The 25,400-nt window shown below is 39.1% G+C and overlaps 1 protein-coding gene across 2 annotated transcripts in view; it reads right to left on the bottom strand.

Annotated features, from left to right (window-relative positions):
* LIN54 (lin-54 DREAM MuvB core complex component) overlaps positions 1 to 25,400 on the bottom strand; it is a 76,188-nt gene that overhangs the window by 27,022 nt on the left and 23,766 nt on the right. For both annotated transcript variants that reach the window (XM_012537578.3, XM_033409973.2), the window contains exon 4: positions 23,786 to 23,928. In XM_012537578.3, coding sequence (XP_012393032.1) covers positions 23,786 to 23,928 — 143 coding nt within the window. The remainder of the gene's footprint in view (positions 1 to 23,785; positions 23,929 to 25,400) is intronic.

Genomic DNA, 25,400 nt, shown 5'->3' with positions numbered 1-25,400 from the left:
TATTTAATAAATGGTATGGATTAGCCATTTAGTCTGACGAAAAAAAAGCTGAATCCCTGTAACTCATTCCTTGTAACAAATTCCAAATAGGTCAAAGAGTTAACCTAAAAAATAAGGCCAATACTGGCATAAAGCCAGACATATAAACCAATAAAACAGAATAGAGTCCAGAAATAAACATGTGCATACCTGGTCAAATGATTTTCAACAAGGGTGCCGAGACCATTCAATGTGGAAAAGACAGTCTTCTTAACAAATGGTGCTGGGAAAACTGGATAACGACATGCAAAAGAATGATGCTGGAGCCTTTCCCAACATCATATACAAAAAACAACTCAAAAGGGATCCATAACCTAATTGTAAGACCTAAAACTAGAAAACTCTTAGAAGACAACACAGGGCAGAAGCTTCACAATATTGGATTTGGCAATGACTTATTAGATGATGCCAAAGGCACAGGCAAGAAAAGAAAACACAGACAAACCGGACTTCCTAAAAATTTTTAAACTTTGGGTCTCAAAAGATACTGTCAACAGAGTAAAATGGTAACTCACAGAATAGGAGAAATTTGCAAATCATATATCTGATGAGGGATTAAGATCAGAATATATAGGGAACTTCTAGAACTCAAACAAATCAATTCAAAAATGGGCCAAGAATTTGAATAGACAATTCTCCAAAGAAGATATACAATGACCAATAAATACATGAAAAGATACTCAAACATCACTAATCATTAGTGAAATGCAAATGAAAACTCCAATGATGTACCACCTCACATCCATTAGGATGGCTACTATCAGAAAAAGTGTTGTATCCTTTTTAAAAATTGAAGTATAGTTGATTTGAAATGTGTTGGTTTCAGGTGTACAGCAAAGTAATTCAGTTATAATATAATATAATATGAATCGATTCTTTTTCAGATTCTTTTCCATTACAGGTTATTACAAGATATTGAATATAGTTCCCTGTGCAGTATAGTAGGACCTTGTTGTTTATCTATTTTATATATAGTAGTGTGTACCTGTTAATTCCAAACTCCTACTTTATCCCTCCCCCTCCTTTCCCCTTTGGTAACCATATGTTTGCTTTCTGTCTGTGAGTCTATTTCTAATTTGTAAATAAGTTCATTTGTATCATTTTTTTTAGATTCCACATATAAGCAATATCACATGGTATTTGTCTTTCTCTGTCTGACTTGCAGTTAATGTGATAGTCTCTAGGTTCATGCAAGTTGCTGCAAGTGGCATTGTTTCGTTCCTTTTTATGGCTGAGTGGTATTCCACTATATATATGTGCCACATCTTTTTAATCCATTCATCTGTTGATGGACACTTGGGTTGCTTCTCTGTCTTGGCTATTGTAAATAGTGTTGTTATGAACACTGGGGTGCAGAGACACATTTATCTTGGAGCTTAGTTCACAATTTAAACTCCTGACCTTCAGCTTTGATGGTGGACAGAATGTATCAGTTCTCCTGATTACGGAGAAGAAGAAAGCAACACCAGGACTGAAGCATCTAAACCCGAGCACAGTGAGAGGGCAGGGTGGGGGAGTGCTCCATGGGTGATGTTTGTGCCATCAGTTTGGAGAATCAACACCCTCATTTTCCAGTGGAGGAAACTGAGGCTCAGAGGTTAGGCCATCACATCAACTTTGCACAGCTAGAGAGGGATGGACTTCGACATGAACCCAGTCTTAGGTTATCCAGAGTCCTTGCAGAGGGCACTGTGACCTTGCTCAGCTGGAGAAGAGTTCCATAGAGGAAGGTGGACTTGCCTTTGACCGGAGCCTGACTTCAATCAGTGCTGGGCACTTTTCCCTTCATAACATGGTCCCAGGTGACCCTGAGCTCCAGCTGATGGACACCTCTGGCCACCTCTCTCTCTGCAGGGCTTCGGGCTGGGACTCCAGCTGAAAGTGAAGGTTGAAGGACACGTGTCCAACCCTGAATGTCACCACATGCTGACCCCTGGGGCAGGAATAAGGAGTAACTTGCCAAGGTCATGTGTGGGCAGTGGCTGAACTTAAGTCCAACAGAGGACTTTGTGAATCCATGTCCTCCCCTTGAGGTTGGCAACGGCTGGTTTCTCCTTCTTCGGACCCACGCATCCGTGCAAATACCAGACTCTTCTAATAGGTAAGGGAGAACCAGGAGCCAGGTCATCACAGCTGCAGGAACCAAAAGGATGCGAATCCACTGACCTCCTCGTGTCCAGCTGAGCACACATTCAGAGACGGAGCACCCTGCTGAAGTCACGCGGGCAGAACCAGAATCGGAACCCAGACTGCCTGCCTCCCAGCCTGGGGCCTTTGGGCCACATGGCCTTTGGGGTTATCCTTGAAGAGGCTGGCTTTTCTTTCTCTTTCCTGCAAGAAGCTGGCAGGAATCTTTCAAGCCAGCAATCCTGAGTCTTCATCTGATCGCTCTGCCCACAGAGGTATTTTGGTGAGATCAATTTAAATGGGGTGAAATTCAATGGCATGGGAGTGAATTGTACAAAAACAGAAACACTTTAGTCCCTTGGATAACTTTTAAGAATGGAAAAGATTAAAAAGCTTTAGAACTATGTGTTCTAACCAAAAGCACGGGTCTTTTGAAACAGATATCTAGAATGGCCAAACTGCAGACCAATGTATAAATACAATAATATAGTAATACAGTAATAGTAATCATATAGTAGTAATACTGTAGTAACAATGATAGGTAATACTAATAATAGTAAGATAGTAGTTTGAGAATTTACCATGTACCAGGTGCCCTGCTACGTGGGTACCCTGCAGGCACAGGGTCTCATTTAATTCTTGCCCCGGCTGTACCATCTGGGCATGGTCATTATTCCCATTTTAGGGGTGGAAGGAACTGAGGTTCAGAGAGGTGGATTCCTTGTCCAAGGTCACACAGCGAAGTGAAGAGCTGAGATTGCAATCCAGGGACACCTGCCTCCGAGACAACCTGAGACGATTTTGCAAAGGTCACTGGACTCGGGGCAATGCTCCCTCCAGTGCCCCCAAAGCAAAAGGCGACCTCAGGATTTGGAAGAGGTGGGGTCTCTTCCCCCAGTGCACAAGGAAAACCTCCCTCCGGCCCCGCCCCCCCAGACCCAGGGCCGCAGAGCCTCCCTCCACCGGGAAGGTGGCTGGGATCAGAGTCTCCGGGTTGGGCTCCCTCCGTCCTTTACAGCGCCCCCTGTCGGCCCCTTTGAGCGTCTCCGGGGTCCGTGCGTGGCGGGCTGTGCGCGGGCGCGCCCTCCAGCGTCGGCGGGCAGGAATGCACCGCATGGCGCCACGACCTGCAGGTGGACGCGCACCTGGGGCCGCAGCATCCAGATGCGAATTCCCTAACCTAACCTCACAGCGCTGCCTTCTCCCACCATGTACGCGCCTCTTTCCCTCCCCTCTTTCTTTCCTGTTCTGCCCTTTCCCACCACTCCCCATAATCTAATTAAATCAATGGAAGTTTCTCCAGGAAAAGGCACAAAAGCATATAGAATTCAGCCTGCAATTTCAGGATTTCATAGGCCCCCCTTTATCTCATCCGTAAATGCTCTCACTGAGTATCTTAGCAGAGCTTCTTGGATGTAACAAAAGAACCAGGGCATTTTCAATACTGCTATTTCCCCCCCACCCCCGCCAAAGTCCAGTTTCAATAAATAAATGGAGAATAGACAAAAAGAAAAAGAAAAACAGTGTTGGCAAGGATATGAAGAATATGAACCCTTGTGCATTACTGATGGGAATGTAAAACAGTACAGCCATTGTGGAAAACGGTATGGTGGTTCTTCAAAAAATTAAATATTATAGCATTACCATATGATCCAGAAATTCAGCTTGTGGGTATACATTCAAAAGAATTGAAAGCAGGGTCTCCAAGAGGTATCTGTACACCCATGTTCATAGCAACATTACTCACACAAGCTAAAATATGGAAACAATCCAAGTGTTCATCCACAAATGAATATACACATACAATGGAATATTATTCAGCCTTAAAAAGGCAGGAAATTCTGACTGGTGAACTTTGAGGACATTATGCTAAGTAAAATAAGCCAATCACAAATAAAGGACAAATAATGTATGATCCCAGTTTTATGAAGCAAAGTAGCCAAAATCACAGAGACAGAAAGTAGAATAGTGACTGCCAAGGGCTAGGGAGAGCGAAGAATGGGTTTAGAGTTGCAGTTTTCCAAGATGGAAAGAGCTCTGGAGATGGACTGTAGAGATGATTGCACAACGATACGAATGCACTTAATACCACTGAACAATGAAAAATGTACATAAAGATGGTAATTTTTATGTTGCATTATTTTACCACAATACAAAAATTAGATACCCACCCTGCAAGATGGGTTATAAAAATCAGTCAGGATCAAACTGATACAGAGGCTAATATTAATTGAACCATTCCATGAAGTTTAAAAAACAAGAATAAGTCTATCTGTTCTTGTACTTAATTTGTAGTAAAAGAATATTATATGTAAAATAATTACATAAAGTAAAACCAAATAATGATTTTTTAATGGATAAATATTTTAAAATATTGGAGTAAGGAAGACTTATCTAAGCATAGCTCAAAAACTCAAAATTCATACTTGAAGACACTATTTTGACAAATTTAATGTGCAGAATGTCTGCAAGAAAAAAAAGACAACGCCAACTGGGAAAAATGTTTGTAACCACATTGATAACAAAGGAGTACTTTCCTTAATACGTCAAGCAAGCAAAAAAAAAGACAAACCACCCAAAGGGCATCAGAGTTCAGAAGAGGAGTCCAGAAGACACAAAAATATGAACAATTTTTAAAAATACAAATCTATGTGAGATATTTTAATCAGCTTGGCAAAGACTAAAAATGACTGATAAACAGGAGAGCACAGAAGTAGACCCACACAAATACAGTCAACTCATCTCTAAGGAGCAAAGGCAATTCTATGGAGAAAGGATAGTCTTTTCAACGAATGGTGCTGGAACAACAGGACATTCACATGCAAAAATGTGAATTTCAACACAAATCTTAACATCTGTCACATATGGATCATGGTCCTAAAACTATAAAACTAAACTATAAATCTCCTGTACGATAATAGGAGAAAAATTAGGTTCCCTTGGATTTGGTGACGGCTTTTTAGATACAATACCAAAAGTACAGTCCATGAAAGACAAAGTTGATAAGGCAAACTTCATTAAAATTAAAAATTTCTGCTTTGTAAAAGACACTGTTAAAAGAATAAAAAGACAAGCCAAAGACTGGGAGAAAATACCTGCGAAACACATGCTAAGGTCTAAAGATGTAGGAGCCATCTGAGTTCTATTCCAAAAATTCTCAAAACTAAACGGCACCATAGGGATGCAACCAGCAAACTCCAGGCTATGAAAAACTACAGGATATAAACAACCTGATGTTTTGTTTTGTTTTTTTGCGGTACGCGGGCCTCTCACTGTTGTGGCCTCTCCCGTTGTGGAGCACAGGCTCCGGACGCGCAGGCTCAGCGGCCATGGCTCACGGGCCCAGCCGCTCAGCGGCATGTGGGATCTTCCCGGACCGGGGCATGAACCCGTGTCCCCTGCAACGGCAGGCGGACTCTCAACCACGGCGCCACCAGGGAAGCCCCTTGATGTTTTTTTTAAAGGCAAGAGGAAAAAAGGAAAATGAAGAAAGTAAGAGAAATATCAATCAGTCACAAACTTATCTGAATCCCGAATTCAAACACACTGTAAAAATTTAAGATGATTGGGGAAATGTGAATTAACTAGGTATTTAATGGCATTAAAGGAATGTGGATAAGTTAAAAAAAAAGTGTCCTTATCTTTTATATACATAAAGAAATATCTACAGATAAAATGACATGATTTACTTTAAAAAAAAAAAGTGGGAAGAGAGTTAAAGATGGTAACAAGATTAAGTGGATAATTCCAAAGTTGGATGAAGAGTACATGGGAGTTAATTTTACTATTCTAACTTTTTAAATATATTTTAAATTTCTATAGTAAAAAAGCTGTTAATACAGCAACAGGACCCCACAGGTATTCAAACAACATAATTATAAAAGCATAAAAACAAAAACAATATAATAACATAGAAAAGAAGTAAATTCTCAGTCATTTACTCCTTCTACTCCTTTATCCTGGCTAATGGGTGCTGACATGAGAAGCTACATATGTACAAAATAATTCAGGCGACAGAATCAATGGGACCTTACAACCTGCAGTCACCTCAACTCTCACTCTTATCAATCTTACAACCTGTGTTAAAGTTTATCAGGAAAACATTCCCTTCACTTCAAACTGCACTCACTGGACCATCCCCTAACTCAAACATTTAAGAGCTTCACAGCAAAAGAAGAAGCTATCAACTTCTGAAACCTCTGTCCCAAAACTGTTCTAACTCTCAACTTTCCAATACTGTCATTGCTCATATCACTTCTTGCCTGGATATTTGTAAAACAAATTCAAAATCAGCTTTATGATTCGTCTCTACCTGCCTTGAATCTACCACACAAACACTGCCTAAGTAATTTTTTTGCAAACTTCACTTTCATACTTTCATTATATCTCTTGTTGCCTTAGAAACATTTCATGAGTCTCCATTTAATGACAAAATTAAGTTTAAATTTGCTTGCTTTTGAAAATTATCCATGATCTAAACATATCTTTTTATGTTCTCCATTCCCTGCAAAGGATTACTAATTCTAATCAGAGTAGTTGTCTTAGTACTCTGTATGTATGTACTCTCATACGTATACATGTGTTCATCATATGTATAATTACCTCTAGTCCTTCACTCTTGTGGCTGACATCCACTCTAATTCTACCCATAAAAAACCCTTAGCTCATGGATGCCTTCTCTAATCATCCCAACTGTGGTTGAATCCCCTTATATAGGATCTCGTGACATCACATGTCTTTTGTAATTTTATATTTTTGTATATCATTTAATTCATTTCTGTCACATTCCCTTCCACACCTCCGTAGACCTTAGGTTCCACACGTCTACTTTTGCTCTCTTCTATTTCCCCAAAGAATACAGTCCCTAACACAGCGCAGGCACTGCTGAGTGGTGAATGAAGGGACGTCAGGACTTCTCTTTTTCTTTTCTCTTTAGTTTCATACCACCTCGTCTATACCACACAACTTAGCATCTATTTCATTGTTCATTATTGTTTTACATGCATTGAATTTTGTCTGCTCAACCACTGTAAGCTCTTCCATAGTTCCCACAGCCTCAGCACATAGCACACATGGACCTCAATAAATATTGATAGCCACTCAAAAATGGAGAATGGAAGAGTGACTCTTTATAACAGGAAATCTTCATTATTGTTCAGGCTTCCAGTTTCCTGCCTAACTAATGTCAACTACCTTTGTTAATATAGCACTACTACACTACATATGGATGATTACACTACAGACTGCTTACTGCTAACCAAAATCCACATTCTCTTCTGCTTCCTAGGCATATAGCCAGATTATATTTCCTAGGCTCCCTTGTAGTAAGGTAAGCCTACAAGACTGAGCTTTAGTTAGTGAAGTGAACGATGCAACATCCATCTGGTCTGGTCCATAAAAGCCTCCCAACATGTGCTTTTCCATGTGTTTTCCCTTCCAGTTGGCTGGAGTGGAGATAACCTTCAGGGAGACTGAGAACTTCACTCAGTTTATTGTAATTTCTAGCCCATTATAAATATTAGCATTTAAAAAGTAAAACTGTCACATTACTTTTTAAAATGCATTCAATGGAATCAAATCAACATAGTGATTTGATACAAGTATCTATTATATTTTTAAAAATATAAACAAAGAACTCTTTAGCAGTCAGAAATTTATATTATTCCTTTTACTCTGTGAACTTGTGTTTGAATTCCATATCCTCTAAAAATTTTATTCTAGTGTAACATTTTTATCCTTGAAATTCTTTTATCATAATTCTCTGAAACAAAAAGATGTATTTATGTAAAGCTCTAAGTGTTAAATAATTTTGTCTTGATTGAGTTCATAATACAATTATTGTATATACTTAAAACAACAAATATATTACAAATTGTGATTATTACAATATAAAAAGACTTTATTGAAATGCATCTTTCAATAAGATGATCAGACTCATTTTAAAAGATTACTTCCTGTATCCATAAATGAATACTTCACATCACTAGACATTTCAGCATCAATTCTATTCCTGTGTTTTTATAAATAGTGAAAAACATTATTTTCACAAATAAGTTTATATGAACAGAAGGATATTTATTGTAATAATATACATTAACACCTGGAAATCCTGAGTTTTATACAAAAATCACATTGTATTCTACCATCAAAAATTATTTTTAATGATCTGTAAACTTACTTACGTCCTCCTTCAATTTATTAGGGAAAAAAAAAGAGAAACTCTGAACTACAAGCAAAAGAATTAATAATCTGCAGTTGTTTGTTTCTCAGTTTCTAGGAAATAGGTAATAAAGGCTTTTTACCAAAACCTATCAAATGACAGGTGCACTGTTTACCCTAATACATTCAGAAATAGGAAAAAAAATTTTTAATTGTTAACTTCTTGAGGTGATAATGTTCTTTATCTTAACAGAGGTTTTTTTTGTTGCATAGATATATGCATTTTAGCTGAAAACATCCAAATGTTTAAGATTTGCATATTTCAGTATATGTGAATTTTACCTCAAAAGGAAAAAGAAAACCCTCTAAACAAGTAGTGAATTCTAGTTAATGGTATGCTTGATGGAATATTTGGGGAGACATATACTGAACATGTGCAACTTACTCTGAAATGCATTTTAAAAATAAGATGGATAGGACTTCCCTGGTGGCACAGTGAGTGGTTGAGAATCCGCCTGCCGATGCAGGGGACACGGGTTCGTGCCCTGGTCCAGGAAGATCCCACATGCCGCTGAGCGGCTGGGCCCATGAGCCATGGCCGCTGAGCCTGCACGTCCGGAGCCTGTGCTCCGCAACGGGAGAGGCCACAACAGTGAGAGGCCCACGTACAGTGGAAAAAAAAAAAAAAAGTTGGATAGAGGGATGTATAAATAAATGATGAAGCAACTATAGTAAAATGTTGAATCTAGAATTTAATTATAGAAGCTTTATAGAATTCTACCCAAGCTAAAAGACCTAGAAGTAGAAAGAGTTCAATAAGTTATACTGGTCATAGATTTCAGAGAAGTAAGAAACTTTTCTTAAACCATTTGCACATAGCTTATGCTCTGAAATTCCTCCCCTGGGAGTTAAGTACATTCTGCATCCTAAATGGCTATGGGATGATTCAATTACTTACCATAGGCAGGGTAAACAGGAAAAATCTGTTTGCCAAATAAGGCCAAAAAAGAAGAGCACTCCCCTGGGTAGAAGAGAAAAACTGACAAGAAGTATGTATAAGGTGTATTCAAGGATGTCCAGGATAATTTGCATAGACTCTTAAAAGAGTAGTATATTTTGAAGACGTATTCATGTTCATTATAAAGATAGTCAGGAAAAAAAAGAACCCATCAACATTACATAAAGTGTGACAGGCCTGACATTTTGAAATATTTACTTACTCTAAGACCAAATTAGTGAGAAAGAAAGGGTTTTGAGGTTTCTAACCCTCAATTCTTTAATCCAATTTTCCAGGACCCAAGCTCTGCAGACTTTTACCATTTTTGAACTTCAGTTATCCAGAAGTTTAACTATCCTGAAGTCTTTCTGATCAGATTTGATATGAATCAACAGCCCAGCTTCACTCCTTGTGCTAAGTTATCTACCTTTCATAGAATATAGTTTCCCCACCTTAGATGTATAAGCTTTAAAAAAAAAAAATAGCCCAGATGGCCATTCTAAAATGAAAGCCAGACTTAAAGATAACCTAGATGTTGCAACCATCAGATAAGGACTTTAAGATAACTACGATTAATATGTTAACAGACCTAGTAGGAAACGAAGACAACTGCAATGAACAGAGGGGAAATGCAGCAGAGAAATGGAAACTATAAAAAAGAGCCAAATGGAAATGCTAGAAATAGAATAAACACAATGATCAGAGATGAAGAAGTCCTTCAATGGACCCTTTAGTAGACTCCACGCAATTGAGGAAAGAAACAATTAATTTGAAGATAGGTCAATAGAAATTATCCAAGCTGAAACACAAAGAAAAAGGAGTGGCGGGGGCTGGGGGGGGGGCAGAACAGAGCATCTAAGAGCTACGGAACTATCTCAGTCTAACATTTTTGAAACTGGAGTTCTAGAATGAAAAGAGAGAAAAAACAAGGCAGAAGAAGATTTGAAGAGATATGGTCAAAAGTTTTCCAAAAATAAAAGACAATAAATCAAAGGTCTGAGAAGCTTTAAAATCAAGACAAATATATATTTTAAAAAGAAAAGAACAACAACAAAACAGACATCTGGACACATAATAGTCAAACGACAGAAATCCAAATATAAAGAGAAAATCTTGACGGCAGCTAGGAAAAGGAAAAAAAAGACATTATATACAGGGAGAAAATAGACAAAAATTACAACATTATTTCCCAGCAGAAATTATGCAATCTAGAAGTCAATGAACTGACATTTTTAAAGTATGGAGAAAACTGACAACCAAAAATCTTTTACCCAGCAGAAATATCTTTCAAAAATAATGGCAAAATAAGACTTCTTCAGGCAAACAAAAGCTGAAAGAATTTCTTATAAGCAGCTTTCATTAAAAGAAACATCAAAGAAAGTTCTTTAGGGAGGAGTTTGATACCAGACAGAGATCGGGGCCTACATAAAGAAAGCATATGTAGGATTCAGTTCAAATGAAAATAAACACAGGATTTGTTTTTCTTAATTTTTAATCATTTTAAAAGGTAATTTTGTGTAAAGCAAAAACAGTAAAATCTATTATGGAGTTTATAACATGTAAAAGTAAAATGTTTAATAATGATAGCTCAAAGGATGGGAGGGAGGAATTGGGAGCACTCGATATAAGGTTCTCACCCTACACGAAGGGATATAAATTTGAAGGTAAACTGTGATAAGTCAAAAATTTATATTTGCCTCGAGTGCAACCAAAAAAAAAATTAAAGTATAATATGCCAATAGTGCAGGTAAAATAGAATCATAAAAAATACTCAATTTGCTCCCAAAAAAAGGCAGAAAAAGAATTAAAGAAAAAGAGGTACCTCCCTCCTGGGCCCGCTCCAAATGTAGGGGGCCCAGGTTCCATCCAAGGTCGGGGAGCTAGATCTCGCATGCCGCAACTAAAAAGCCCACATATCGCAACTAACAAGTCCTTGTACCGCAACTAAAGATCCCGCATGCTGCAACTAAGACTCAGCACAGCCAAAATAAAAAACTTATAAATTATAAATAAACAAATATTTAAAAAGAAATAAAGAAAAAAAACAGATGGGAAAAAGAAAAAGTAACTAGTAAGATGGAAGATTTAGAGGATGGGGAAGATGGCGGACTAGTAAGACACAGAGAACACCTTCCTCCCCACAGATACACCAGAAATACATCTACACGTGGAACAACTCCTAGAGAACACCTACTGAATGCTGGCAGAAGACCTCAGATATCCCAAAAGGCAAGAAAGTCCCCAAGTACCTGGGTAGGGCAAAAGAAAAAAGAAAAAACAGAGACAAAAGAATAGGGACTGGACCTGCACCAGTGGGAGGGAGCTGTGAAGGAGTAAAGGTTTCCACACACTAGGAAGCCCCTTCGCAGGCGGAGACTGCGGGTGGCGGAGAGGGGAAGCTTCGAAGCCGCGGAGGAGAGCGCAGCAACAGGGGTGCGGAGGGCAAAGCGGGGAGATTCCTGCACAGAGGATAGGTGCCGACTCGGCACTCACCAGCCCGCGTGGGTGGGGCTGGGAGCTGAGCCTCGGGACTGGGGTTGGCAGCGTGAACACAGCCTGCAGGGGGTTATTGCACCATGGCTAGCCGGGAGGGAGTCCGGGGAAAAGTCTGGACCTGCCGAAGAGGCAAGAGACTTTTTCTTCCCTCTTTGTTTCCTGGTGCGCAAAGAGAGGGGATTAAGAGCGATGCTTAAAGGAGCTCTAAAGACGGGCGCGAGCCACGGCTAACAGCACGGACCCCAGAGACGGGCATGAGACACTAAGGCTGCTGCTGCCGCCACCCAGAAGCCAGTGTGCGAGCACAGGTCACTATGCACACCTCCCTTCCGGGGAGCCTGTGCCGGCCTCAGGCTGGTGCAACTTCATGCCGGCCTCTGCCGCCGCAGGCTCGCCCCACGCTCCGTGCCCCTCCCTCCCCTGGGCCTGAGTGAGCCAGAGCTCCCCCGTATCAGCGGCTCCTTTAACCCCGTCCTGTCTGAGCGAAGAACAGACGCCCTCCGGTGACCTACACGCAGAGGCAGGGCGAAATCCAAAGCTGAGCCCCCGGGAGCTGTGAGAACAAAGACGAGAAAGGGAAATCTCTCCCAGCAGCCTAAGAGGCAGCGGATTAAAGCTCCACAATCAACTTGATGTACCGTGCATCTGTGGAATACATGAATAGACAACGAATCATCCCAAATTGAGGAGGTGGACTCTGAGAGCAAGATTTATTATTTTTTCCCCTTTTCCTCTTTTTGTGAGTGTGTATGTGTATGCTTCTGTGTGAGATATTCTCTGTATAGCTTTGCTTTCACCATTTGTCCTTGGGTTCTATCCGTCCGTTGTTTTTTTTTTTTGCGGTATGCGGGCCTCTCACTGTTGTGGCCTCTCCCATTGTGGAGCACAGGCTCCAGGCACAGGCTCCAGATGCGCAGGCTCAGCGGCCATGGCTCACGGGCCCAGCCTCTCTGCGGCATGTGCGATCTTCCCGGACCAGGGCACGAACCCGTGTCCCCGGCATCGGCAGGTGGACTCTCAACCACTGCGCCACCAGGAAAGCCATATCCGTCCGTTTTTGCTTGCTTGTTTTTTCTTTAAAAAAATTTTTTTCTTAATAATTATTTTTATTTTATTTTATCATCTTCCTTCTGCCTTCCCTCCCTCCCTCTCTCTCTCTCTTTTCTTCCTTCCTTCCTTCCTTCCTTCCTCTCTCTCTCTCTCTCTTTCTTTCTTTCTACTTGTTCTCCCTTTTATTCTGAGCCGTGTGGATGAAAGGCTCTTGGTGCTGCAGCCAGGAGTCAGTGCTGTGCCTCTGAGGTGGGACAGCCAACTTCAGGACACTGGTCCACAAGAGACCTCTCAGCTCCACATAATATCAAACGGAGAAAATCTCCCAGTTATCTCCATCTCAACACCAAGACCCAGCTTCACTCAACGACCAGCAAGCTACAGTGCTGGACACCCTATGCCAAACAAATAGCCAGACAGGAACACAACCCCACCCATTAGCAGAGAGGCTGCCTAAAATCATAAGTCCATAGACACCCCAAAACACATCACCAGACGTGGACCTGCCCACCAGAAAGACAAGATCCAGCCTCATCCACCAGAACACAGGCACTAGTACCCTCCACCAGGAAGCCTACACAACCCACTGAACCAACTTTAGCCACTGGGGACAGACACCAAAAACAACGGGAACTACGAACCTGCAGCCTGCAAAAAGGAGACCCCAAACACAGTAAGATAAGCAAAATGAGAAGATAGAAAAACACACAGCAGATGAAGGAACAAGATAAAAACCCACCAGACCTAACAAATGAAGAGGAAATAGGCAGTCTACCTGAAAAAGAATTCAGAATAATGATAGTAAAGATGATCCAAAATCTTGTAAATAGACAAAATGCAAGAAACATTTAATAAGGACCTAGAAGAAATAAAGATAAAACAAGCAACGATGAACAACACAATAAATGAAATGAAAAATACTCTAGATGGGATCAATAGCAGAATAACTGAGGCAGAAGAATGGATAAGTGACCTGTTAGATAAAATAGTGGAAATAACTACTGCAGAGCAGAATAAAGAAAAAAAAATGAAAAGAACTGAGGACAGTCTCAGAGACCTCTGGGACAACATTAAACGCACCAACATTCGAATTACAGGGGTTCCAGAAGAGGAAGAGAAAAAGAAAGGGACTGAGAAAATATTTGAAGAGATTATAGTTGAAAACTTCCCTAATATGGGAAAGGAAATAGTTAATCAACTCCAGGAAGCACAGAGAATCCCATACAGGATAAAACCAAGGAGAAACATGCCAAGACACATTAAACTGTCAAAAATTAAATACAAAGAAAACATATTAAAAGCAGCAAGGGAAAAACAACAAATAACACACAAGGGAATCCCCATAAGGTTAACAGCTGATCTTTCAGCAGAAACTCTGCAAGCCAGAAGGGAGTGGCAGGAGATATTTAAAGTGATGAAGGAGAAAAACCTACAACCAAGATTACTCTACCCAGTAAGGATCTCACTCAGATTTGATGGAGAAATTAAAACCTTTACAGACAAGCAAAAGCTGAGAGAGTTCAGCACCACCAAACCAGATTAACAACAAATGCTAAAGGAACTGCTCTAGGCAGAAACACAAGAGGAGGAAAAGACGTACAATAACGAACCCAAAACAATTAAGAAAATGGAAATACAAACATACATATCGATAATTACCTTAAATGTAAATGGATTAAATGCTCCCCCCAAAAGACACAGACTGGCTGAATGGATACAAAACCAAGACCCATAAATATGCTGTCTACAAGAGACCCACTTAAGACCTAGAGACACATACAGACTGAAAGTAAGGGGATGGAAAAAGATATTCCATGCAAATGGAAACCAAAAGAAAGCTGGAGTAGCAATTCTCATATCAGACAAAATAGACTTTAAAATAAAGACTATTAGAAGAGACAAAGAAGGATACTACATAATGATCAAGGGATCGATCCAAGAAGAAGGTATAACAACTGTAAATATTTATGAACCCAACATAGGAGGACCTCCATACATAAGACAAATACTAACAGCCATAAAAGGGGAAATCGATACTAACACATTGATAGTAGGGACTTCAACACCCCACTTTCACCAATGGACAGATCATCCAAAATGAAAATAAATAAGGAAACACAAGCTTTAAATGATACATTAACCAAATGGACTTAATTGATATTTATAGGACATTCCATCCAAAAACAACAGAATACACATTTTTCTCAAGTGCTCATGGAACATTCTCCAGGATAGATCATATCTTGGGTCACAAATCAAGCCTTGGTAAATTTAGGAAAATTGAAATTGTATCAAGTATCTTTTCTGACCACAACGCTATGAGACTAGATATCAATTACAGGAAAAGATCTGTAAAAAATACAAACACATGGAGGCTAAACAATACACTACTTAATAATGAAGTGATCACTGAAGAAATCAAAGAGGAAATTAAAAAATACCTAGAAACAAATGACAATGGAGATACAACAACCCAAAACCTATGGGATGCAGCAAAAGCAGTTCTAAGAGGGAAGTTTATAGCAGTACAGTCCTACCTTAAGAAACAGGAAACATCTCGAATAAACAAGCTAACCTTGCACTGAAAGCAATTAGAGAAAGAAGAACAAAAAAACCCCAAAGTTAGCAGAAGGAAAGAAATCATAAAAATCAGATCAGAAATAAATGAAAAAGAAATGAAGGAAACGATACCAAAGATCAATAAAACTAAAAGCTGGTTCTTTGAGAAGATAAACAAAATTGATAAACCATTAGCCAGACTCATCAAGAAAAAAAGGGAGAAGACTCAAATCAATAGAATTAGAAATGAAAAAGGAGAGGTAACAACTGACACTGCAGAAATACAAAAGATCATGACAGATTACTACAAGCAACTCTATGCCAATAAAATGGACAACCTGGAAGAAATGGACAAATTCTTAGAAATGCACAACCTGCCAAGACTGAATCAGGAAGAAATAGAAAATATGAACAGACCAATCACAAGCACTGAAACTGTGATTAAAAATCTTGCAACGAACAAAAGCCCAGGACCAGATGGATTCACAGGCGATTCTATCAAACATTTAGAGAAGAGCTAACACCTATCCTTCTCAAACTCTTCCAAAATATAGCAGAGGGAGGAACACTCCCAAACTCATTCTATGAGGCCACCATCACCCTGATACCAAAACCAGACAAGGATGTCACAAAGAAAGAAAACTACAGGCCAATATCACTGATGAACATAGATGCAAAAATCCTCAACAAAATACTAGCAAACAGAATCCAACAGCACATTAAAAGGATCATACACCATGATCAAGTGGGGTTTATTCCAGGAATGCAAGGATTCTTCAATATATGCAAATGAATCAACGTGATACACCATATTAACAAATTGAAGGAGAAAAACCATATGATCACCTCAATAGATGCAGAGAAAGCTTTCAACAGAATTCAACACCCATTTACGATAAAAACCCTCCAGAAAGTAGGCATAAAGGGAACTTTCCTCAACATAATAAAGGCCATATATGACAAACTCACAGCCAACATCGTCCTCAATGGTGAAAAACTGAAAGCATTTCCACTAAGATCAGGAACAAGACAAGGTTGCCCACTCTCACCAGTCTTATTCAACACAGTTTTGGAAGCCACAGCAATCAGAGAAGAAAAGGGAAAAAAAGGAATCCTAATTGGAAAAGAAGAAGTAAAGCTGTCACTGTTTGCAGATGACATGATCCTATACATAGAGAATCCTAAAGATGCTACCAGAAAACTACTAGAGCTAATCAACTTATTTGGTAAAGTAGCAGGATACAAAATTAATGCACAGAAATCTCTGGCATTCCTATACACTAATGATGGAAAATCTGAAAGTGAAATCAAGAAAACATCCCATTTACCGTTGCAACAAAAGGAATAAAATATCTAGGAATAAACCTTCAAAAGACCTGTATGCAGAAAATAATAAGACACTGATGAAAGAAATTAAAGATGATACAAATAGATGGGGAGGTACACCATGTTCTTGGATTGGAAGAATCAACATTGTGAAAATGACTCTACTACCCAAAGCAATCTACAGATTCAATGCAATCCCTATCAAACTACCACTGGCGTTTTTCACAGAACTAGAGCAAAAAATTTCACAATTTGTATGGAAACACAAAAGACCCCGAATAGCCAAAGCAATCTTGTGAACGAAAAACAGAGCTGGAGGAATCAGGCTCCCAGACTTCAGACTATACTACAAAGCTACAGTAATCAAGACAGTATGGTACTGGCACAAAAGCAGAAATATAGATCAATGGAACAGGATAGAAAGCCCAGAGATAAACCCACGCACATATGGTCACCTTATCTTTGATAAAGGAGGCAGGAATGTACAGTGGAGAAAGGACAGCCTCTTCAATAAGTGGTGCTTGGAAAACTGGACAGGTACATGTAAAAGTATGAGATTAGATCACTCCCTAACACCATACACAAAAATAAGCTCACAATGGATTAAAGACCTAAATGTAAGGCCAGAAACTATCAAACTCTTAGAGGAAAACATAGGCAGGACACTCTATGACATAAATCACAGCAAGATCCTTTTTGACCCACCTCCTAGAGAAATGGAAATAAAAACAAAAATAAACAAATGGGACCTAGTGAAACTTAAAAGCTTTTGCACAGCAAAGGAAACCATAAACAAGACCAAAAGACAACCCTCAGAATGGGAGAAAATATTTGCAAATGAAGCAACTGACAAAGGATTAATCTTCAAAATTTATAAGCAGCTCATGCAGCTCAATAACAAAAAAACAAACAACCCAATCCAAAAATGGGCAGAAGACCTAAACAGACATTTCTCCAAAGAAGATATACAAACTGTCAACAAACACATGAAAAAATGCTCAACATCATTAATCATTAGAGAAATGCAAATCAAAACTACAATGAGCTATTATCTCACACCGGTCAGATTGGGCATCATCAAAAAATCTAGAAACAATAAATGCTGGAGAGGGTGTGGAGAAAAGTGAACACTCTTGTACTGCTGGTGGGAATGTGAATTGGTACAGCCACTATGGAGAACAGTATGGAGGTTCCTTAAAAAAGTACAAAGAGAACTACCATATGACCCAGCAATTCCACTACTGGGCATATACCGTGAGAAAACCATAATTCAAAAAGAGTCATGTACCAAAATGTTCATTCCAGCTCTATTTACAATAGCCAGGAGATGGAAACAACCTAAGTGTCCATCATCGGATGAATGGATAAAGAAGATGTGGCAATATATACAATGGAATATTACTCAGCCATAAAAAGAAACGAAATTGCGTTTTTTGTAGTGAGGTGGATGGACCTCGAGTCTGTCATACACAGTGAAGTAAGTCAGAAAGAGAAAGACAAATACCGTATGCTAACACATATATATGGAATATAAGAAAAAAAAATGTCATGAAGAACCTAGGGGTAAGACAGGAATAAAGACACAGACTTACTAGAGAATGGACTTGAGGATATGGGGCGGGGGAAAAAAAAAAAGCGAGAGAGTGGCATGGACATATATACACTACCAAACGTAAAACAGATAGCTAGTGGGAAGCAGCCACATAGCACAGGGAGATCAGCTCGGTGCTTTGTGACCACCTGGATGTATCGGATAGGGAGGGAGATGCAAGAGGGAGGGAGATATGGGAACATATGTATAACTGATATATATATATATACACACATATACTGTATATCTCCCAAGGGAGGGAGACGCAAGAGGGAGGAGATATGGGAACATATGTATATGTATAACTGATTCACTTTGTTATAAAACAGAAACTAACACACCATTATAAAGCAATTATACTCCAATAAAGATGTAAAAAAAAAGATGGAAGATTTAAAATCAATCATAACAAAACTTTATTAAGTGTAAAAGTCTATAAATATTGATTTTTTTATACTGACCACATATCTAATCATCTTTTTTTATACTGACCACATGTATAACCATCAATTAAATTTATACATTAATTCTAATAGTTCAATAGCAGATTCTTATATTTTACACATATATTATAATGTAATATGTAAATTGTGACAAATTTTTACTTTATTTTGAAGCTCTACGCCATTTATTTCTTTTTCTTGCCTTACTGCATTAACTCAGAGCTGCAGTGGAACTGAACAAGTGTTGAAAGTGGGTATCTTTGTTCAACATTCACCATTACATGAAGTTTGATGTATTCATCCTCATTTTCAAGTTACAAAAGTATTTATTTTTACTGTTTCAAGTAGTTTTAACCAGAATGAAGGCTGGCTATTTTCAGAATTTTTCTGCATGTATTGAGATTGTCATGTAATTATTTTTTCTTATTAATGTTGTGAATTAAATGGATAGATTTTTTTTAATGTCAAACCACTGTACTTCTGAAATAAAATAAAATATGCCATGAAAAAAAAATACTAAAACGCAACAATAAGATTACAGGACAAAAGACACATTAAATGTCCGAAACTAGAAGATAACAGTATTACTAAATTCTAAAGTAAAAAGAAAGCAAACCTTGCAGAATCATGCTTTCATTAGCTTAATGCTTATTTGCATGTCTAATAAATACTTAAGAAAACTGAGGATTAATTTAGAAAATAAATATAATGGAAGAAATCTGCCCCAAAAGACAACTACAATATCAAGTAAATTGAGAAGACATTAGACGTGCCCGACTTTCCACAAGGAACCTGGTTAACATTAGTTTCAAAGATGGAGAAGAGAGTGAGTATAGTCTGCAAATTGTAATGAGAACAAGCCAGGAAGACACTTATTCCCTAGGCCCCCTTCCAGGCTCGATGGTATACGGGCTGAAGGAGTCATCACTTAAGAGGTCTGCAGGGGAAGCAGTACCATTGGGAAGAGTCAGGTATCCATTAGAGTAAGAAAATAAAAGGAATATTCAGCAAAGAGGTTGAGGACTGGGGGATTATTTTGCTTATGAACTCCAAATAGGGCACAGTGGAAGGACTTTACGAGTTGGGGATGGGTGGTGGGTAACAGGACAGAAGATACTGACACCTTCAAGGAGATTAGATGTGGGAAATGAAAGGTAATCTAGGAGTTTTGATGGCACCCTGTATAAACAGGAACAAATAATGAGAGAAGTCCCAGCAGATTCAAGGCAGATGGTGGTCAGACTGTGAGTGCTGGCAGGGAAGGAAGAATGGGTGCTTGAGGTTTCTTTCCTTTTGACCACTTTTGATTAATGGGAGCAAGGACATCTCCAGCAAATCCTTACTTTTTAGTCTTTTTCTTAATTGACATTTCTATGACATTTGAAATTGTTGACCGGCATCATTCTTGAAACCATCCTCCCTTCTCATTTTGTTAAGTTTCTCATACTTCCTCTCTTATCATTCCTTCTCTTCCATTGGCTCTTTTCTTCTACTAACTCTTAATATTCTGTGGTTCAGTCCTGCTTTTCTTTTCACTCTGCACAAAACCTCATGCTCCCTGGTTAGGTTCATCTGTACACATAGTTTTAGCTACTGCCTATATTCAGCTTCCTAACGGACATCCTCCTCTAGACAAGCAGTGGGTACTTCCATGACAAACATCTCCAAGAACTAAACAATATCTCTTTGCCTAAACCACCCATTCCTTCTGTATTTCCTCTCTAGTATAAAAGGATAATGGGATGTTTTCTCCGATCTTAAAATTTGGCTCTAGTGAAACCCCCAAAGCTGAGAACTACAAATGATAAACTCCCCTACACTCTAAAAAGAACAAAACATCCATGCCAGAGTTGCTAAAAGACAGCATCTCTATCACCCACCTCCCGCCTATTGAAAATGAAACGAAACAAAACAAAACAAGATTAGAAACAGAAGTGAATTCATAAACATAGAGAATGCTAGGGCTTTACAACCTTAGTGAGAACAAAAGCAGGGGTTCTCCAAGAAAACCTGTGGGACAGACTGGGTGATAACTACAAGAAGGGAAATTGACATCTGAATCTTTGGCTGGCAACATACTGAGATAAAGAAACTCTTAAAAGCCCAAAAGAACCTGACATATCCCCAGGAGTTTAGGCCATATGTGAACACAGAAACTGGTCCCAGCCTGGAGAATTCTGAAAGCAAGAAGTTGGATGGAGCTTCAAAACGGCAGAGCAAGGACTCAGAGGACAGCAGTTAGATGAGCTACATTTCTACCATTGGGTTCTATAGGTTTCCCATTAGCCAAATACAACAGATGCTGCAGAAGGGCTAAAGCATCTCGGTAGGCCAAAGACATGTGCCTTCTTGAGGAAGGAGACTCAGCAGTAACAGGCTGTAGGTAGACTACAGGAGGGAAGAGATAGTTAGAGGCCTGCCAACGGTAGCTGGAGTGTGCACCATAAAAGGGACCTGGGCAATGTGGGCATACCACGGGGGCCTCCAAAAACCATCCTAAATGCACAACTGTAAAAGGCCACACTTGGACACCTGTCACACAGAGAACACTGGCAGTTGGATTACAACAGTCCCAGTCACATAAAACTTTGTCCTTTCTCTTCTAATTTTCCTTCCAATCAGAAGCCAAAAGCAGAAAGAGGGAAGAAGTAGAAGAGTGAAGAAACAGATAATACTCCTCTACTGCATGGTCCCTGAGTCATGATTAGGTCTGAGTTACATCCATTCAACTAGATGTAAGGTTTGGAGTAGACTTTTCATACCTTTGAATTTAATCATCAAAATAAGGCTTGTTCTTATAGTAAAAACGACGTCTTGTCAAGAGCCAGAGAAGGAAGATTCAACATGACATGGCTAAAGTCAAGGATAAGAGAAAAATAAAGCTAGTTCTTATTTGTATGCCATCAGATATAGCCCACATACCAGCCCACAGTGCCACCACTACTGTGTTCTTCAGGTTAGGAGTCTAGGAGTCATCCCTTAGGTTCTCCCCTCCCTATACCCTGACATCCAGTCATTATGTCTTACACCTCTTTCAACACATCTCTTCTTCCTAACCCCTTAGCTACTAGTCTAGCTCAAATGTGAAGTACTAAAATAATCTAATTTAGTGATTCTCTACCCTGGCCTATACTTTAAAATGTTTAAATATTAAATCTAATACTTAGGCCCCAGCCTAGAGACTGATTTAAGTGGGATCAGGTGGAGGTCAGCCATGAGTTTTTTCGAAAGGTCTCCACGTGCTTCCAAAGTGTAGCCAAGGTTGAGAATAACTAACCTAACTGGTCTCTTCTAGAATCCAGGCTTACCTTCCTCCAAACTATCTTTCATTATGCTACAGAGTCATCTTTTTTGAAATGCAAATCTCATATTATCCTAGAGCAGTTGTTTTTAATCTAGGCTACTCATTAGAATCACTTAGCCTTAAAAAATCCTGATACCAAGCCAAACTCCAGGCCAATTAAAACAGAGTCTTCAGGGATAAGAACCAGGCATTGGTATTTATTAGAGCTCCCCAGGTGATTCCAACGTGCAGGCAAGGTTGAGAACCACTGTCCTAGAAGCAATGGGAAGTCACAGAAAGTCTTTAAGAACAATAAAATCCAAACTCCCCTGAGGGTAATGAAACCTTCCATCTAACTTTAGCACCCTTGGCTCTCACACTACCAAAGAAAGGTAGCTCCCTACACTACCCTTTTACACGGGGCCACGCTTTTACACTTTTGTGTAAAGTATTATCTCAATTTGGAAACCTCCTGTGCTCACCCATAGCTAAGGCCTGAACCACCTTTAAGGTTAAGACCTTTCAGGAATAGCACCCTTTGTATAAACCTCTTCTGACAGACACAACAGGGCTCTTCAATCCACCTGTGACCGTTATGATTCTGTAGGGCAATTCTTAATGTTTAACTCTAACTTCCCTACTGAACTACCTGAAATTTAAAACTTATCTTATTCATGCTTTTATCCCCAGTGCCTATCACTATGCAGAGCACATAGTAAGCACTCAAATATCTGTTGAATTCATTCCATTTAAGTAGATAATTATCTGTATTATCATGCAGGTAGAATCCCATTTTAATAAACTGTAACAGACATCGTATTTATACACTAGAGTCAAGTCTCATTAAAACAGAAACCAACAGTTAGACTTTTAAAAAATGTAAGGCAAACGTTTAATGTTTGTTCTACTCATGAATAGTAGCAAATTAAGGAAAAAGGCAGGTACAAAGGGCAGTGTGTTTCCAGAATCGCAAGGGTGGCACCTTACAGAATAATGATGCTTGGCTTTCCACCTGAATATGTCCTTTAAAGCATACTTGTTCCAAAATTTTATGCTGGTATAATGACGTCTGTATGTTTTAGGAAAGTGAGCTAAGACTACTTAACTTGACCTAAAATGATAGGTACTTTGCCCCCTTAAAAAGAAAATAAATTAAGACAAGCTTTCAGATGCTCTGAATGAGCTGTGTTAAGCCTAAAAAACCCGAATTAATATGATCACCAGCATTTGATGGCAATTTCTAGTACTCTGGATACTCTGTTACCAGCAAAAGCTCAGCTCTCCATAAAATCAAGGACAGCTTAAGCAGAAGGCACCAAATATTTTATTTTTAAAAAAGTTACATTTAACATTTTATATTTATAGAGTCACTATATATGTGACTGACCCAAAGACAATAATTTTGCACAAGTATTAACTGAAGAGGAACCAAACACCTACATAATGCACCTCATTCAGAAGATTTATGTTGTACCCACATTCACAAGGGCCATTAAAATAATCTTAGCATGCAAAATGATAACTGTGTAACTATGCGTTCAGGGTAAGTTTTTTATCTGTCGTACATCCTTGATTACTAAATTAATCCGATATTCACCAAATACCTATTAACTCTTTAGGAATATATTAAAACTGAAGTATCTGAAGTGACTAGTGAGAAAATAAAGTCATTAACCACAATACTTGGCCTTTGTGGCTAATTTTTTTTTTTTTACCTTATTTGGCGATTTCAAAGGTGAGATGGCTATTTTATTTGGTGTCTGTGTTGTAGAATTTAAAGTTGATCCAATAACACCACTTTCAGATATTGTTATGGTCTTTGATGGAGTCCCGGGAGTAGACTGTGAAAGAACCCTACCTGCAAATGAGAGGCAGCACATCAGTTTGACTCTTTTCAATAATCGTATAAAAATGTATTTGATGATGATTTATACCCACAAGGACTGTAGTATATATATGTTCAATATTTCATACGCAGCCACTTATGAACTGAAACACTTAAGTAGGTCTAATGAACTATGGTGAACCTAGGCAGAAGGAAACAAAACAATGCTTCTTAGTAACACTTAGTATCTTAATACCACCTTATGGAAGTCCACAAAAACACTTCTGCTCACATTCTCATCAATACTGCTTTGTGTTTTGTCTGTTTTCTTGGCCACACCGCTCGGCTTGTGGGATCTTAGTTTCCCAACCAGGGACTGAACCCGAGACCTCGGCAGTGAGAGTGCAGAGTCCTAACCATTGGACTGCCAGGGAATTCCCTCATCTATACTGTTAGGTTATATCTATAAGAAAATAGGCTCAGGACAACTAAGGAACAAGTCCTGTGTAACACAGCTCCTCAAAGTTAGGACTTGAATCCAAGTCTTAAACTTCAGTCTCTGTTCTCTACTATACCTCAGCTTTTTCTCTTTGAACTGAAACCATTCAGGATACAATTTAAGTCCACATCTATAAAACAGATAGTCACTGAACTAACTTAAACACTGGTTTAATACTGTCTCATTTTAGTCTGCCAAAAAGGGGAAAAAAAAAATTCTTCTAGCTGTCCTGGCCAGATTCCAACAAGAATGCTGTGTTCCCTTCTGGAAATATCCTTCAGGAACAAAACAGAAAAACTATAGTGTGTCTGGATGGCTTACAGAATTGGAAATCATATCACAAGGAGTTGAAATATTAGGAATTTTTGTCCTAGGTGAGAGAGGAATACAAAGACATGACACAGCTCCAAATTCCTGAAAGACTGTGTGATGCTGCCATTCAGCATTCTGGCGCCGACCTCCTCCCCTTCCATTCTGGGCACACGGCAGGACTGCCCTTCCTACCCGTCCCTGCAGCTCCCTGTGGTTAGATTAGGGCCATATGACTAGTTCTGACCAACAAATTATGAATAGAAGTGATGTGTGTCATTTCTGGGTCAGAACATTTACTGCCTACGCAAGACCTTCCAAAGCTCTCTTTTCCTCACTGCGTCTGGATGGTGGCTCCTCCATCAGCCGGGGTCCTTGAGTGACCATGATGAGAATAGCCCCCTTTCTAACCCACAGTAGACATGTAGATAACCATGAAGTATGAATACAAAATAAAATTTGTGTTTTCTTAAATTTCTGAGATTTAAAGACTGTTTATTATGGCAGAGAACCAAGACTGTCCTGATTGATCCATGCTGTCAAGTTGAAGGATTAGAACCACTCTGTATCCATCAGATGCACACACTAATATAAACAGAAAATTTTCAGTTAAGCAGTAAGAAAGAACTTCTAACAAAAATTTCCAATTGAAACGACTGTTTCTATATGAGTGAGTTTCTACTCACTGAAGGTGTTC

The sequence above is a fragment of the Orcinus orca genome, chromosome 4 (genome assembly GCF_937001465.1).
Source record: "Orcinus orca chromosome 4, mOrcOrc1.1, whole genome shotgun sequence".
Taxonomy (NCBI): domain Eukaryota; kingdom Metazoa; phylum Chordata; class Mammalia; order Artiodactyla; family Delphinidae; genus Orcinus; species Orcinus orca.
Note: the sequence above shows the minus strand (reverse complement) of the source record. Positions and strands in the feature narration are given on the sequence as shown.